The 18,438-nt window shown below is 44.5% G+C and overlaps 1 protein-coding gene across 1 annotated transcript; it reads left to right on the top strand.

Moving 5' to 3' along the window:
• Positions 1–16,345: 16,345 nt before the first annotated feature.
• Positions 16,346–18,229, top strand: SCG2 (secretogranin II). The gene has a single exon (XM_009979211.2). The coding sequence runs from the start codon at positions 16,346–16,348 to the stop codon at positions 18,227–18,229; it is 1,884 nt and encodes a 627-aa protein (XP_009977513.1).
• The last annotated feature ends 209 nt before the right edge of the window (positions 18,230–18,438 follow it).

The raw sequence follows: 18,438 nt of genomic DNA, 5'->3' as shown, positions 1-18,438 counted from the left end.
CTGTTTTATGCAAATAGGTTTCATGCTTTGGATTGCCTATCAGCTATTCAGAGAAATTATTTCTCATTATTTGCTATTTCGGCTGAATGACAGGCCTTGCAAGTCACGGGGCGTTGAGTCTGATCCCTGAATGAATAGTTTCCAAGCTCACACGGAGCTTTCAAGATGATCTTTCAACAGGGCCATATGCACGCGCAGAGCATAAACCCTGACGAAAACCCATTTGCCCTGCCTTCCTCTTCCATCCTGCCTTCTTGTCAATGCTTGTTGGTTGCTGGCAAGGAACGGGAGTGTTGTCTGGTCTGTAAGGCAATCAACTGTTTGTCTTCAGATAAAGCTTTGTGAGTACTTTTTGGCAGCATTTTCTGGATTGTTAGTAGGGTATTTGTTGGCGCAGAAGAGAGGATTGAGCGTACAAGCAGCGTGGTAGTGGTTAATGGATGACCTGGTGGGGGTTTGCTGGTGCCATTGCAGGCAGGTTGACCTGACTCATGCCGGCAGGGCTCGGACGCTGTCCCCACTCCTGCGGGCAGCCGCTGGTGCGGCCGGGCCACAATCTCATACAGCCCAGGCTTTGTCTCTGCTCGGGAAGCAGTTGATGTTTGCTGCGCTCCTTATGTGCTTTTTCAGCAGGAGGTTGTAAGTGAGAGAGCTACATTGTTTGTGACAGTTGTAGCTCTAAATAGGAAATGATTAATATTTCATTATTATTTTTCTGTAAGGCATGATTCTTGGGAGAATGCATCAGTCTGACTTGCTGGAGAGAATGAGCCTGCCTTGCTTAGCTTCAAATCCAAATGTAGTCAGGCACTGCATGCTAATACGCCTATATTAGAAGAAAACTCTCTGGCTGGCTGACTAACGCTCTGCTGCCAATGCGTCAGTACAAAAGCAAACACTTAAGTTTTAGAAACTTCTGGTTTACTTCTCAGTCTCGCAAGTTAGCTGTCTTTCTGCCTTTGTCTTGTGCACCTTTAATCTGGGTTTTAAAATAGTGCAAGAGGTCATGACTGTCCACCGATTGCATCAATTGCAAAATCTTTGATTCTGATGAAAATCTTTCTGTTTTCCTTATTTATTTATTTTTCCCTTTCTTGAGTCGTAAGCAAACCGCCTTAAAATATCTCGGGATTGCACTAAGCGGTCAAGGAAACATTCTTGTGTCTGTAGGCTTTGGCTTATGCCCTGGACTGCTCACAAGAAAGCCTGCAGGAAGGTCATGGAAAGGTGGGTAAGAAAAGTGCAATGGAAGCCGCTCTTCCCCTTTCTTCTCTGCAAGTCATTCTGTAGGAAGACTTATGCCATATTGTAGCAGGATGCTGTTAAGAGCTTCAACTCAGAATGAAAGAAACAGTGGGACAGGCATATAGGTTCTATTCTTTAGTCTGAACTAAGTCAGACCAGAAGAAAATGAGGCTAAAAGATGATGTATGTTCCCGCAGACTAGCATAATGGCTTCGTCCTTCTGCAGCAATACTGGAATATAAATAATTCACAGCAGATTCTGCTGGTCCCATCCAGAGTTTCATTCTGTTAGACACTGTGGAGAATACTACAAAAAATATGACGAAGGAGAGTTAAGATTGCAGAGAAAACAGATGTTAGGAAGTGTCAGCATTGAGGTGGTCTGTGAAATGTTAATTTAAACCCTCCCTCATGCAAGTGCTACACTTGTTCTTAATTACAGTCATGTCTACCCACTCTATCTGCACAATGGAGTGGTTATACTTGCTATAACCAAGCAAAACAAGGACTCCTGGTTCTTTCTAGGATGCTATTTTAGAGTTGGATTTGTTTTTATATCACAGCTGTTCCAGATTTTTTAAGAGCTGCTGGTAGACTCTAAATAAGGCAGAAAGGAATGGGTAGGAATGGCAAGGACTTTATCAGATAGCTCTACATTCACAAGGCACTTGAAAATAAGTTTTGGAGAGGCATGATTTACAACATTAGAAGTACTTTGAGACCTCATTGAGAGACAGGTTCATCTCAGAACTTTTGTCTGCAGTATCCAAGGATTCGGGAACTTAGAAAATTATAGAGCTGAATTGCTTTGCTTTGCTTTTCAGTCTAAAAAACCTGATAAAACAACCCCTTTGGGGTGAGTATAATTTTCTGCACGTGTGGGTATATACTGTGGTATTTGATGATCCATCTTTTTTAAGCTAATGCAGCAGATATGTCGGGCAAGACTTGCTCAGCATTATTAAAATTCATGGTGCTTTATGAATTTAGGACCTTACATCAGCACAATGCAAAGTACAAATTCAACAGCTACTTCGTAGGTCAGAGTAGTCATCAGATAATAGGCAATATAGCCATGGGAAGATACTGCATTCATCAGTGGATTGTGGGCACCTGTGTAGATTTTGCTTTCAGTGATTAATGTAGCAATTGAATTTGCAGGCTTGTTTTATGATCTGTTTGCCTGAAAATCATTGTTTCTTGGGACCTTTTCTCTTTAAGTGTCATTGTTTGGTAAAAGGAGTGGTTGGACTTGGTTGTAATGATTTTAAAAGGGAGGTTTAGTTGTGTTTAGTCTGATGCCACTGGCAAGAAAAGCCTCTGCGGTTCCTTTCAGTTTCCAAGTTAACGCTGTCTCAGTGCTGCTGACTGGATAGATGGTCTCTGGGTCCTGGCTGGTCTAAGCAGCTGTGAGAAGTAACAACATAAACTTAGAATTAAGAATTGTCAGTAGTAATTAACAATCATGGTTAAGGGCTCTCGTTCAGCAAAGGCTGACTGCTGCTCAAAGCCCTGAGGCATGTTTTTAGTTTTGTGCATATTCCAAATGTATTTGGTCGTATTGCGACCCAAGCATGTACTTTCGATTCTATTGTTTTACTGTTTTTTTAAAGCAAATCATTAGCTGTCATTCATATATGTACTTGGTGGGTAAAAATCATGGAACATAACTGCAGTTGTATGGATGGATTTAGTTTTGGGAGCAGGTTCTATATTTCTGCTTCCCTGCAGGTCAGTTGTGCTGGGATTTGCTCTCTTACGCTTCTCACTTCAACTTATTTTTCCCAAGATTTCTCTTGCATTGTAAGCCTTGTTTCATACATTTAATATCGCTGTTCGTCAGCCTAATTACCCTTTGGTCCCACCTCTTCGGCACAGCCCCGGAAAGAGAGACTCAATATCTCTGCCTCAGCTCCTGCACCATCTGGTCTTTCCAGCTGGGAGCCTCTGGCTGCGGTCTCCAGAGGAGCACGCATCTTCTCAGCTGTCCTGGCTCACGTGGGGCACCTGCAGTGCGGGCAACAGAACTGTTTCTTTCTCTTCCCAGTTTTGCTGTGTCTCCTCACATTACAGTTCTTCCTTCTCATTTCTTCCTATTCTTTGCAGAATACCTTCTTTCTACAAAAAATGCAATGAGGAGAATTGACATCCTTCACAATGGCTATCAGTGAGAAAGGAAATCCTTCCAAGGAGCTCAGGAAGGACCGCTTCTGCACAGCACCAAGTCTGTACCCACCAGCCACTGCCGGGTCCTTGCAGAAGAGAGGATGAGGAATGAGAAAAGGACCTTCGTGCGCCAGGGTGAAAACCAGCCAGCAGAGGCTTGTGTGAACAGCCACCGAGCCGGGACAGCTGTAGCCTGAGAGAGAAGCCAAGCAGCAGTGTGATGCTGCAGGGAGCACGATGTATGTCTGCTGCAACAGGCAACGGCATATCAGGGGAAGCTGAGAAGGTACCACTTCAACGGACACACATGGTCATGACTTCCTGATCGATAGCAAGGAACATCAACCCAGAAGAGTTGTGTTTGGTTTTGTTTGTTTGTTTTTCATAGAATAATATCGTGAAACAGTTATGTAAAATCGAGAACCTCATCAATATTACATCTGCAACAGATGGTGAAAAGCTCCCTGCATGGGCAAGTAATCCATTTAGTTCTTTAGACAAGATCTCCAGTGCCAGATGCAGTATCTGGCCTTTTGATTCCGCTTTGAGATACACTAGTGGAAAACCAGAACCAGCCAATGGCTGCCTGTTGACCTCAAGCCAACGCAGGAGCATACGCAAGCCATGCTCTAGGTAAGGCTGGCAGTAATTCACTGCGATGCTTTGCAACCTGATTTTAAACAGCTGCAATGAATTGCTTTTGCCTTGAATTTCAAACAATTTATTTTGGGTAAACCAGAACCTTTCTATGGGATCCAGCATCACACCGAATACAGTAGATACAGATGACAGGATACCTGTCATTTTTTGAAAGATGGCCACCGAGTCCTTGGGGGATGCAGCCTGTGTTTGTGAGTGGCTCCCGGGCTGTGCTCTCCTGCTGCTGAGACGGATGGACCCAGTGGCAGTGCAGCTGCAGGATGGCTTCAAAATAAAGTTAAGAGCTGCAAGTCTGGTGGAAAACACATCACGCTGATCCAGATGTTTCCTCACCATGTTGCCTTGTACAGGGGAGGTCATCACTGAAAATTGAGTTGGTTTTAGGAACAGGCAAACAGCTTGCTAAGGTGGTGAAACAGAAGAGGTAGAAAAATTACAGTGTTAATGGTAAAAACGGACAGACCTGAGTCTCACAAGCAGCCCTGGCTCTGGCCCTGCGTGGTGTCCCTGTGCCTGAGAAGTGTGCGCTGTCTGTGGACTGAGGAGAGCACTGGGGAAGCTACTGCCAACCTCACACACATCCATGTCGCTGCCATCAGGCAAAGACAAAATAATATTATCTCAGTTGTCATGATGCTCACGTGATGTATGTGGCAACAAACATCGGTTTTCCCCACTCAGCTGAAAAGCCCCGTGTGAAAGTCAAAGGGCTTTCTTGGTGGGAAGGGCAGGCAGGAAGTGGGTCCCATCCTGCGCAGCCATGCGTTTCCCGCAGCCACAGCCCTCCTGCACATTCTGGCTGACAAGACAGGAGTCAACAGTGTCTGTAGTGTTCACGTTTGATTTTTAAATGCATCCAGGAGAAAATTTCCAGAGTAAGGATGCTGCAGACTTGAGGTGTCTGTTTACTTTCAGATTTGAATCCTATTGAATCTGAATTATTAGCCCAGCTATTTTCACAACAAGCCTTCTGTCGCCTGCAGGGAGCCCTGGATACAAATCGTTTGTTTTGAGTACGTTTCATTCGATTGGAAAAATAGCTTATGTTTAATATTTTATAAAACAGGCTATGTATTTTATCTTTGCTGGTACAGAATCTATGCTCTCCATCTACCCGTCAACATGTATCCAATTTTTTGCTCAATTCTTTCATTCTGAGGCAGAAATATTTGCCTTGGGGGAGAATCGCAGCATTTTCTCCTGATTATATGGATTTTACTTGCCAGTCAAGGCTCTGATGGCTGAGAGAGAGAGATGTAAGACTGCTATCTAAAACAGTTTGGAGGTCCAAGCAAATGTTCTTCCCAGCTTGCAGAGGCGTTACTAGTTGTCATGTAGATCGCAGCCTGTTTGGGGGAATGGTGTAACCACTTAACGTTTTGGCTTTTGCTGGAGAAGGGAGCAGCCTGCCTAGAACTTCTTCCCTAGCCCAAGAGACCTTTTCAGGATTGAGTGACAAGAAAAAGCATATTACAGATGTTAACAGAGCTCTTCATCTTTTCAGTGGATGGATGTGTTGTGCTGTGTCCCCAGGTGTACCTACCCCAGCTGGCTCCCACCCCATCCCACACTGGATGGAGCACGGTGGCTCGTCCATCCGCACCTATGCAGGATGACAGGTTGCTGCTCCCAGGTCACATTGCTTGATTCCTCCCTCTCTTGCTGTTCAGAATACGCCTCCTGCACATCAATGTGATGGCATTAAACCCTCATCGTCCGAGGAGTGTCTCTGCCAGTTGATAAACAGGTCATGCTGAAGTTCTGCTCAGCTGTACCAGTGGCGGGACACACCTGACCAGAGGCTGCTGCGAGGCTGGGGGTAAATCATTAATCCTGTATCTCTTCTGCTTTTTGCACCGAGGTTGTGGACTTGCCTTAGTCCTACAGTCACTAAACTAGCAAAGCTGCTGTTGAAGCCAGCCAGCTCTCCCCGGCTGTATATCCTGAAATTCAAAGTCAGTACGTCTTAACTCTAAAATTACAAGCTCTCTCCTTTAATGCTGGATGTAGAAAATGTTAATAGCTATAACCACATGGAATGATATGAATTTGTGCTCTTGTTTTGATGCACTCACTCACGTTTATGTTGAATGAACTTTTAATTTAGTATACATTTTTAAAAAAGGACATGACATGAAGTGGTTCTGCCTTGTCCACGTGAGCTACCAAATCAAACTGTTTGCCCTCTTCTTGGTAGAAGTTGTCTCCAGGAAGCAATTCTGTGACGTTGGCTCTGTGCTGTGTGTTGCACTGCCTCTTTTTTCTATTTGATTTTGACCCAGATCTATATAAATTACTGTAGCAGTAGGGTTGGAACTTATGTAGGCACATACTAAACAAAGAAGGACAAATCTATGCCCACAAAAAATCCTGTAATGGCACCGGTAAAACTAAGCTCTAGCAAAGCTAATGCAAGAGAAAATTGTGATAATGTTTTATGGCAAGGAAACAGAGCATGACTTCTTGCCCTCCTAGCTTGAGCAGATCGATTACCCCGCTGCATTGCTAAAGCGCCCGTTGCCCTAATGGCTTGGAGATGGAAGAACATTTGCCCACATGAAGTAACACAAATGTACTAGTTCATGTTTGAGAATGGTTGGGTTCTCAAAAAAACAAACAAACAAAAAAGAGTAACAACAGAAGTGTTACTTTTGGAGTGGTGATTTTGCTACTCTGAGTCCTATACTGTGTTGTCAGATAAGGCAGCAGATAACAAAGTGGAGGTTTTTCTGCTAGAGACAGGGAGATCCAAATTCACTGAGCTTTTTCATGTTTATGAGTGATTAATGTGAAAATTAATGAGGCTTTAATGTAACTAAGGGATAGAAATGGTGTAGCCCCAAGATTATGAAGTTTCTGCAGAGCAGAATTGCTGAAATGATTTAGCAGAGGACTAAACGATGTAACTAACCTTATGCATAGTTGTGAAATCACTTCTATCCATTTACTTGAAATGAAAAATCACATAAATGTGTGTATAGATCACTGTTGTGCCAACTTTTTCCACTCCCATGTAAAAACCTTTGTGTTTTCTCATGAAAAAAACATCTGTGAAGGTCAAGGACTCCCAGACCCCAGGGTGGCCAGTACCCCAGGTTGGACCCTCACACCAGCCAAGGAGCTTGGCACGGGCGAGCGGCACTCCCGCTGGAAAGCAGAGGCAAAACAGGTATGCTGTTGCCGGGTGTTGCCACAGCTGCTCTGAAGGGCTCAGAGGTTTTGGTTAAGTAATCTCCAGTGATTTTGGTTGAACTTGTGCAGTTTCTCCAACTGCCGAGCCACAGCTGCTTTGTCCCCTTCTCCTATGAGCCAGCAGCAGGGAGTGGAGCAGCTCCTCAAAAAGACACGACCCGGCCATAAGCAACCTTCTCTTTTTTTGGACTCTGCTTTGGCAAAGGAAAGTTGGCTGGCACTGGAGTGTGGGCTGCATCTTCTGTGTCCGAACGATGCTAAAAGTTGCTGGGTCATACAAAGCCTCGTTAAAGCATCTTGTGAGCAGAAAAGGTCCCTGGGCACAGTGAGCCCCACTGCTGAGCACCTCCGGTGTCAAAGGAAGGGCAGCCTGCCCCACGCTAACCAAGGCTCTTTTCTCAACTTCTCCTTGGCGAAGTGCAACAAGATCCTCTTTTGGTGCTCAACGACTGAAAATAAATCCTATTTTGGGTTTCAGAAGCAGCCGTGTGACTGAAATGAGCCATTTGGTTTCATTCATGTCTGCTGTCTATTAATCTGTTCACCTCACCCTCAGCAGGGTATGACTCAGGGCTTTGCATTGTCTTCCTCCCTGAACTATCTGTGTTTTGACTTTAAATTCTGCGGTCTGACGCAAAGCAGTGCTGAAATCATGACAGTTTGATCCAGCCAGCTCCCAGGAGGCTCTTGATCTTTACTGGCTGGTAAATGTAGCACTCAGAACAGCTATGCCGAGCAGATATTGATATTTTTACACCAAATGTTGGTAAGCAGATGTCACAGGCTCGTGAAGAGCCTTGAAACTCCACGGGAGAAAAAGCTGTGAGTATGTATGTGGGGGAGGCCTGGAGATAAAAATAATTTGATGGTTACATGAGAAGACATATATTCCTTAATCTGTCACTGTTTTGCTATTCCTGTTCATGGTACTCAAACTGGAGGCTGCACTGGAACGACTACAACAGTAAACTCTGCCCCTGTTGACACATCTGCCGCCTTTATGTGTCCTTTCCAGTGCAGGATCCCTTCTCTGCTCCTCCAGCCTTGGTGGGGCTGATGGCTCCCACCCACCTGCCACGAGCGCAGGGGCTGTGCTGTGTGGTGGACCCTGATTCTCCCAGGCTCGAGGCACCCTATGGCAAGCGTAGGTCACTGGGCAGTGGGAACAGCGAGGCAGCAGGTCTGAGCTCCTCCAGCAGTCGCTGGAGAAAACCAGAGGCACTCTGAGGGTGAGGAAGGTAGGGCACACAAGTGGACATGGCACGGCGAAGCCTCCGGTGACCCCAGCCCTGGTGCAGGGAGGCCGCACGGCTGAGCCGCTGCTGGCGCAAATCAGCGTTTTCCATGACAGACCACCACTGGGTTTCGTTTGCCGTAAGCGGGGCCGGTGGGCGCGCATGGGGGGACAGCTTGCCAGGCTGCTGGTGTGTCCTCGTTGTGAAGGTGGACGTACGCCTGTGTCTCAGCGGGCTCAGGCAAGTCTGGCCCTACGGCTCCTCTTCCTAGTTAATTTTTTTTTTAAAACACAGGCAGTGTGACACCCTGACCAGGTAAACATTGGGTAAAGGTCAGGATTTTTACTTTTTTTTGTTCTTAGCAAAATCTGTTCTTGAAACGTCCCTATGGAGCACGTAGCAAACCCTTGGGGAGGCTGGTGTTGGTCAGGCTGGCATTGAACTCACTTCATCTCACTGCAGCGTGGAATCAAGCGCAGTGACCCACGGCCACCAGACGCTTGCCTTGACATCTGTGCTTTTAAAGGACTGTATTTACAAACTGCAAAGCCCTTACAATGTCATATTTTTTCCCTCCCCTTACAGTTTTGGTAATGAAATTTGAGCCATTTATTATGTACTAAATTTAGGGAGGCCAAAAATATTTGCATACAAATATGTTTGATCTCTCAAGCATGCAAAATGAGCATGAAATAACCAGCCTAATGTTGGACCTAAGCAGAGTTCAGGTATTTTAAAATTAAAATAATTTTAAAGAATCTTTATCTGTGACGGCAGAAGAACTTTTTCTGAGGAAAGAAAACTTCCTGCCTCTCATTACATACAGAATAAATGCAGATATTCAAGTCAGATATGGACTGAATTTTAAGTGTGACAATGGCACTTGTTCTGCAAGAAATGCCATGTCTGTAATGAATTGTAAACTATTTTTAGTTGCCACTGGGAACAGAGGAAGCAGGGGGAGAAATAATCAATATTGACACAACCCTGATTTATTTTGGGGGAGTAGAGATCTTCTGGTGACACCAATTAGAGAACGCGAGAGCTAGAGCTGAAGTGAATGGCACAAACTGCAAATTATTTCAGTTTTTAGAGAAGAGCCGCAACAGCCAGAGAACCGTGCTGGCCACTGCCGCGCATTGCTGCTGGCAAGGTCCTACCATCAGGTCGCCATTTCATCCTCTTGTGTGAGCTGGCTAGGTGTTGCAGGAGGCACGTGTCACCGGGAGACCATAATCTGTGAACGGTGGTGGTTCTTGCCACCATCAGTCCACCCGTGGTGGTGCTATCCTGGGGACTGGGCACCAGGGCAGTGACACCAAGCCCCATGTCAGACCCTGCCACCTCCTGAAGCTGCTTTTTCAAGTTGTCTGACTTTTCTTTCTCCGTTACCTTTAGGGATGATGATCTTCTAGCTGGATATGACACAGCACAGCAGGATGGAGTCCTCTTGCCTCTGTTTGCTACAGTGACATTCCCCACCCCCCATGCCTTCTCGCTTGTACGAAATGAAACAAAAATCTCTCTGAAGCTTTACTTGCTCTTAAGTTAGCATGCAAGGTGCAGGTTTGATTGATGAGCTTTTAGCTTCTCATGATGCATACCTATGTAAGGTAGAGGATGCGACAAGGCAAGCTGTTCAGAGAAACCAGTGCCTTTATTGCTGGGCTGTTCCCAGGAGCCACAAAGGATGCAGCACAGTCAAAATGCGCTCAGAAAAAAACAAGATTGCCAAGCTCCTCTGGTTAATCGGTTACTATTGAGCCAGTTCTAATGCAATTTCCTAAAATTCAGAGATGCTGTGATGTGATCTTACTCTTGTATAAAATGCCATGGAACTTCTAATGACAGCACAGATCAAATTTTCTGTCGCATGACTCATTCTGAGGAAAAGAATGCCATACACTCAACAGGAAAAAAAAAGAAGAAAAAAAGGTAAAAAGGTACATTCACTAAGGCCCCCCCTAACAGGACCACACGGATCTATCAATCATCAGCATAGAGTCCAGGCAACACTTTTTGATGTGGAGTAAAATTGACAGCTGAATTGTGGCTACCCTTTGGTAAATTTTATCCACTGAACCCAAAATAGCCACAGCAGAGACCTAAGCCAAGCGTCTGCCTGACTTCACACGCTGTAAATCTCAAGTGAGCGGCGAAGGACCAGAGGAGGGAGTCGTGCTCATGTGCCGATTAATGTGAGTTGTCTGAAACACGCGCTGATGCTAAGCATCAGGGATAGATGAGTGGGGGCAGGGGGATGTTTTCATGGGAAGGAATTTGCTAGATAAATGTTGGGCGTTTGGTGGCAGAATCCACAAAACGAGTCTGTTGGAAACACATGCAGAGGCACAAGAAAATTCTTGAAAATCTGAATTGAGCATTTTTCTTCTTGGATTATGTTGTGTTTTGATCACAGTGACAATTTTCTCTGTGGACTAAGGTGTATTAGTGATAACAATGTCTGCAGTATAGGTTTTGGGGGAGTTCAGAGCCTTGCTGAAGGGAGATGTGGTCCCAGCTGCTCAGGGTAGACCATGGCTTACTTGGCCCTTGCTTTCTGCTTGCTGCAGCAGATGCCTTTCTGTTGCCCATCTTCAGGGATGCTACCATGGGTCCTAACATAAGTTCTCTCTTCTTTCTCTCTTCCTGGTTCCATGATGAAAGCAAGCATTTTGGGTTCTAGCTGGGGCCTAAATAAAGCTGCTGCTGAAGAGTTTCAGCACAAAAACTGGTCCTCTATTTTACTCGTACCTCTACGTGAGGTGAAACGAGTGGCTTCCACATCTCCATTTCAACTACAACAAATGCAGCAAGGATAGTCTTTGTGTCTGTGTTCATGGCTGCAATTATTTCTGCATCACTGTTCTTAGGACAATTTGATTTTGTAACCTTTATTGGTTCGGAAGGTACATTCATCCTATTTTTTTTGCATTTTGTGCTGTAAAAGGTCAAAATTGTCAGGAAAGATTTATTTTTGAGGAAAAGGAGTCCTTATTTAAAAGCCAAAGTAAAACAACCTTTCTGGAATAGAAAGGAAGCAGAAGGAACGAGCTAAAACCCAGAGCAGCAGCTGAAGCGATGTGTTACATTTCGTGCTTTCTGATTTATGGCGCAGTGGTATTTACCCACCCCGGTGATCCAGGTGTGCGCTGGCCTTTTTGCACACAAAGTGCTGAGAATAGAGGTAAATCTGCAAGGGCATCGCCAGCAGTGCCTGGCAGCGGTGCCAGAGGTGGGTAGTCCCTGTCTGGCTGCATCTGCACCCAGGGCAGCGGCATCGAAGCCGGGAGCATGGCAGCCTGGCCCCCGTCCCAGGCCACAGAGGCGGGCAGAGGCAGAGCCCTGCAGGAGCAGGGTGCTTGTCCCCTCCTGCCTCACTGCCCACGGGCCAGGGAGCTACTCTGGGGGGATCCCTCTGCCTTAGCTTTCCCGGCTGTGCTTCAGCTTTTTCATCTCTCAGGCATCCAGAGCTGCTGGGCCTTGTACACCTGAGGAAGAGGCCACGAACACCACGAACTGTCCCTACGCTGTCACAAAGCCAGAATTGTGCTACAACGGCTCTTTCAAAAGCTTAAAAAAAAAAGAGATAAATAAATCTGCCCAGAGTGCAGCTGTTAAGAGGCAGCTCCTGCAAAAGGCATGGGCGCAGTTGGGCACACACAGAGCTCTTCCCACTGTGCTGCCTCGGCACATGGTCTTCCTCGCAGCTTGGCTCACACCCACCGCTGGTCCCACGGAGCCCCCAGCTGCCTCCCATCCCCCACACCCATCCGCTTCCCCGGCCATTGCCTACAAGCCCGAATATCAGTCAGCTCAACAAAGTTCCCCCTTCCCCGTCCCCTGGGCTGTGAGAGCTGAGAAGCAGCAGGCACTGTCTGTACCCCGCCTGCCTCTTTTCTTTTCTTTTTACCCTTTTTTCTCCTTTTCCCCCTTTCTTACTCCTCCCCTTTTACCTTTTCTTCTTTTTTATCTTTTTTTAATCTTTTTTCCTCCTCCCCCTTTTCTTCTTTTTTTGTCTTTTTTTTCTTTTCTCCTCCTCTTTTATATTTTCTTCTTTTTTCCCTTTTCGTCTTTTTCCCTTTTCTCCCCCTTTGTCCCCCCCCCCCCCCCCCCCCCCCTTTTTTGTCGTGTGCCTCCTTTTTTTTGATTTTCTTTTTTGAACACCCACCCCCACGCAGGGGGTTCCTCAGCCTGCACCCGGGCAGGGGCCCACCGACCACGACCAGCCGCTCCCCACCGCCTCGGCGCGGCGCGGCCCAGGCTCCGCCGCCCGGGCGGGGCGTGGCAGCGCGGCTGACGTCAGCGGCGAGGGCGGTATAAGCGGGCGCTGTCCGGGTGCTGAAGGCGGCGGCGGCGGCGGCGGCGGGAGCGGCGCTGGCAGGTAGGGGCTGCGCGGGGCTGCGCGGCGCGGCGGGGCCGGGGGCTCTGGGGAAGCTTGTGCCGGCTCCTCCGGCTGCCCTGAGGGGCTCGGCTGCCTCCCGGGTGGGAATCGACGGCAAAAACAAGAGGTTGAGTTAAACGGCGAGTTACGGCGGAAAGTTGGTGGGGTTGTAGCTGGAGTTTGCAATGAAATACAGCTATAAAATATAGACCTATAATTATATACGTATTTATTTTTATATACCATCAGTGTCGTTCGTGGCTGGAGCCGGGGAGTGTAGCCCTTCTGTTTGTGATTGCGTTCAGCCGTGCTGGCTCGCCGGCATGGCACTTCAGCCGTGTCAAAATATAGGCTGTGAGGTTGCCTCGGACGCAAACACAATCTGACCAGCTCTCCAGATGTGTACATATACAAACAGTCGTTAGATTCATTCAGAACTGCTTGGGGTTTGTGGTTTTTTTTTTCCCTTCTCCCCACCCTATTGTTGTTTTGTTCATGTTACGAGTCCCTGGCACAGGGTGAAGGGTTAGATGTGCTTTTTTTAAAAAAAAAAAAAACAAACAAACAAATTTACTGCAGTCCTGTTATTTATTGCAAAAGTCAATGAGAGGAAGAGTGTGTGATATATTTCTTCATTTCCTTTATGGAAAACTGCTGTTTGATTTCCTCTCAGACTCTCAGGGCAGGGATAAATTTATAGGAAATCTTATGAGTTTTAATCACAAATTTTCACTGGAAACATTACATTCACATCAGAGATGACTGCTGAGAGAGATCAAGAGAGAAAATTACTGCTGCCATGGAAACATCCCAGAAAGGAGATTTATTGTTTTGTCTGTTTTCTGGGGAACTTCTGTCAGTCTGCATCACCTTTATACATGTTAAATTGGGAACTCAATCACCTCATTTTGTAAACAGGAACTTCTACGATTGTCAGCCAAAAGGTGATTCTCCTGTTTGTTAGGTGCTGAGGAGCAAATACGCTCCCCATCTAGAGTGGCTTTGCAATTATCCATCTATAGACAAACCAGCCATTTTAGCATATTGTCCTTTGAGAGGCACAGGAGAAAATGTGTTAATATAGAACTTAAAGCCAGTCTCAAACATCCTCTGTTTTCTCAAAAAACACAGAATTAAAGTCTGAAAGGCTGGGGAGGAGTCCTCTTACCCTAGATAATGCAGTCTATTTAATGACAAGATTTTATGACCTTAACTCAAAGCTTTTAAAAGAAATCATTCCCAAATCCATTTGACAAAGCTTTCCAGTATCATCTACTGATAAATTAGAAGTGAAAATTGATCTAGAGACAAATACACCCCAAATATTTAGAGAGGAGCTAATGACCTGTTATCTCTGCAAAGGGAATATTCAGTTGAGCAACATCCTCATGGAGCACTAAACTAAACTTTGCCTGGCTACGTGCATTTTGATTTTAACAGGATGCTGATGGCTCTTACAAAGGCTGTAACAAAACATAATTGTGTGCAGTGAGGGATGTTGAGTTCCTGGTTGCTGTGAGTGGGAGGTGCCTGGCAGAAAATTATGGAACAACTCTCCCTTCCCCACCCCTCGAAAAGGACAGTTTCTCATGCACTGATCAAACTAACTCTACTCATGACTAGTGTCTCTGCTGGAAAAGAAAGTCTTGATTTCATTTATTTGCTACAGTAAGTAGCAAAGTGCCTTTTTTTTTTTTTTTTTTTTTCCCCATGGAGATACATATTTATGTATAGGACTAATGCCTTTTCTGTGACTGGAAATGAAGTGGTGTGTTGGCTTTGTTTCAGGGCAAACTCCACTCTGAAGGGTGGGACCTTTTAATCAGCTCTTCTGAACCAAACCTGTGTAAAAATCAATGCTCAAAGGTATCCAGGCTTGAGTAGTCAGAAATGTTTGAGGAAATTGTTTGCTGTTACGGCTGTTAGCTTGCTCAGGCATACTGAAGGGGAAAGGCAGCTCTCAGAGCCGATACTGCTTTAATTATTTAGGTATGTCACATTATGTTAGGAACAAAAACCGAGCAGAAAAATCTACAAGTGAGCTGAAATGAGCACAGTCACGCTCACTTTCAACTTACAGCCATGGGTAAACAGTGGTATACATAGCTCGCTCAGTCTGTCATGAATCACCAGCGTCTCAATAGGATGTTTTTACCAAGCCAAAACCAAAGGAACCAAAATAGGTTAATTAATCAAAGCAATTTCTATCTTTATCATTTCTTTCTCATTACTGTTCTCTATTTGTTAATGTAATTGGATCAGAAAAGAGTCTAATCTATCTCACGGCCCCAGTGTACCAGTGCCTGAGCATCTCCTAGGAAATGAGTGATGGCAATTTTTCCCTTCACTGGGCAGAGGGTGCTCAGCTCCCCGCAGGACCGGGCTCGTGCAGCAGTGCTGTAATCATCTTAATTCAGTCAGAGGCATATTTTTCCCATTTCTGTTCCAGAGCATATTGTTGGCTGGCGTAAGCTGGGCAGACTGACTAGACATTGGCTTCTATTGATTTATGTTAACTGGATTTAGCTCACTTTTGCCAATGGTCACATTTCTGCCTGTCCTGGGACCTGATTCAATTTCTGCTGAAGTGAATGAATGAATGAAATCGCCACTCAGAACCTACCCACTCGAGCTCATTTCTGAGATGGGTTTTAAAGGATTTGGGAAAGTTATATTGTACCTTTAAGATAAATTATAGTTTCTCCTTCTTATAGAGGATCATTGCCTATAGGAAAATGGTTCACTCATAGAGCCTCTTAACTAAAATTCACCTGTAATACAAATAATATACATGTTTTTTTCCATGAAATAGCAAAAAAGGAAGTAATAATGCTAACAGTAATGACAGAAATAAACTTGCAAGTCATTTTATGTTCTCCACTTCATTACATTAATTTTATTGCACCATTCAGTGGCATTACCCTGGCATTAAATTAGATGCCCTATGGAACAATCTCACAAAATAATTCTGTATGCAGTTTTAACATACGTATTTTGAGCAGCATTTAAATATACGGATATCCAGATTCTACTATTTGAAGCCTTCATTTTCATAATCAAAATGACATCTAGTTTTCTCTATGGGCATTTCATGAACTATATAGGATTTATGTTTTATACTTTGGTGCTGCTGTTGGAAAATTGATACTCATAAAGTACATTGAGCATAGAGATAAGAAATTTCTAGCATAGGAAACCAGTAGTTTCCAGTAAACTGAGGAATCACAGGAAAGATTCATAAAATCTCAAATTTCCACCAAAATATATGGCCTCCATCTATGAGTTATATTAGGTTTTCATAATTAATAAAAACATGTAGTACTGGTGGTATTCTTCATGATGAGTTCCAGTTTAAAATAACAATCTCTATTTTGCTTCTCAGTTTGCCAAGTCTATCTCCATATATTAACTGCTTCTTTTTTCTTCTTCTTCTTCTTCTTTGTTTCAAGGAAATATTTTAAATATGGCAGAAATGAAAACCTTCCAGCTCGAAGCAGTCTGCGCTCTCACCTTTTTCTTTGTCCTAATCTGTTGGGTTGATGCAGCTTCCTTCCAGCAGCATCAGCTGCTTCAGAAAGATCCAGCCTATGTAATGAAAAACTTACAAAGGTTCCCAAATCCTGATATGATCAAAGCTTTGGAATATATAGAAGATCTTCGCAAGCAAACTAACAAGGGAGAAAGCAGCCCTGATTACAACTCTTATCAAAGTGTCCCGTATCTCCTGCAACAGAAAGAAAGCCAAGATCAGGTTCACCTACCAGATAACGTAAGGGATTCTTTGACTGAAGATGAATCCCAATGGGTTAAGGTAATGTTGGAAGCCTTGCGGCAAGCTGAGAAAGAATCAAAAGTTGGCCCAAAGGAGAATAAACCTTATGGTCTGAGCTCAGATAACAACTTCCCAGCTGGAGCAACTGATGATTATGAGGCTTACAAGTGGCCTGAGAGGTGGCAAAAATATCTCAAAATGCCACTTGGGCACTATGAAGACAGTTCAAGAGACAGTCCTTTCAAGCGCACTAATGAAATAGTGGAAGAGCAATACACACCCCAAAGCCTTGCCACGTTGGAGTCTGTGTTTCAGGAGTTGGGGAAGATGGCAGGACCTAGTAACCACAAGAAAGAAAGGTTGGATGAGGACCAGAAATTGTATACAGATGATGAAGATGACATCTATAAAGTGAATAACATTGCCTATGAAGATGTGGTTGGAGGAGAAGATTGGAATCCCATAGAGGAAAAAGTGGAAAGTCAAACCCGGGAAGAGATAAAAGACAGCAAAGAGGAAATTGATAAGCATGAAGAGGAGATCGATGACGAAATTAAAAGATCAGGAAAACTCAGCTTCCTTGAGGATGAAATGAGAAGAGACAATAAAGATCAAATGTCAGAGGATGTTTCAAAGCTAATGAATTATTACCTGAAGAGGCTGATGGGTGGTGCTGGGAATAGGAAATTAAGGACTGGAGGAGAACTTGAGGAAAAAAGAGCACTCACGTTTTTGGATAAGCAACTTGATCCTCAGTCTATAGCTCAGCTGATAGAAATCTCAAGGAATTTACAAATTCCTCCTGAGGATTTAATAGACATGTTGAAAGCTGGAGAAAAAAAGCAGCTTCAGAGTGGAAGATTGGAAGCTGAGCAGGATGTAGAATTCCCAGAAGACCTCGATGAGATCGCTGAACCCAATCTAGGACAGAGCGATATATTTAAAAATAATGTAATCACTAAAAATGGGTACATGAAGCAGCCTCTTAATGTTATTCCAGAAAATCTACCTGAAGACCTCAATATTGAAGATATTGTCAGTCTTCTGGGAACTGACAACTTAGCTAATCAGAATCCCTCCTACTTACTAAATCATCTTAATCAAGAAAATGATTTGCCAAGACTGTCCTACGTCCCCAGAAGACTGAAAGGACATCCATTTCCTAAAGCTGCCTGGATGAACGATTTGGAAAGGCGACAAATGGAGTACGAGAAACTGAATGAGAAGGATGAAGAGCTGGCCGATTACTTGGCAAAGGTGTTGGCAAAATATCCCGAAGTTATCAATATGAATCAGATGAAACGAGTCCCAGTTCCAGCTTCTGAAAGCGACCTGCAGGAAGATGAGCGGCTGGAGCAGGCCATCAGAGAGCACCTCAGCCAGCTGGGACCACAAGAGGCCGCAAAGTTGACTACGCTCAGCAAAAGGCTTTCCATGGCCAGAGAAACTGATGACACACAAAACAGGCAGTATCTGGATGAGGATATGCTAGCAAAGGTGCTAGAGTATCTAAAACAGGAGAAATCAGAGCTCGAAAGAGATCACATTACTAAACGGGCAATGGAAAATATGTAATTGTTCCCCAAATATTATTTCTCTTCAATGTGTTGACTTCTGTCCCAATTCAGTTGTGATTTATTCCCGCTCTCCCATTAAACAAACAACCTCTGGTAGACTACTTACCATTGAACAGTCTGCATATCTTTCTCAAAGCTGTTATATTGTTTATTGATATACTTATATATGTTATAAATTATGAGGCAAACAACAAATTGCTTCAAGTG

The sequence above is a fragment of the Tauraco erythrolophus genome, chromosome 11, assembly GCF_009769465.1.
Source record: "Tauraco erythrolophus isolate bTauEry1 chromosome 11, bTauEry1.pri, whole genome shotgun sequence".
Taxonomy (NCBI): domain Eukaryota; kingdom Metazoa; phylum Chordata; class Aves; order Musophagiformes; family Musophagidae; genus Tauraco; species Tauraco erythrolophus.
Note: the sequence above shows the minus strand (reverse complement) of the source record. Positions and strands in the feature narration are given on the sequence as shown.

Coding starts and splice junctions, on each gene's coding strand:
- SCG2 (XM_009979211.2), top strand. CDS start 16,346: ATGGCAGAAATGAAAACCTTCCAGCTCGAAGCAGTCTGCGCTCTCACC.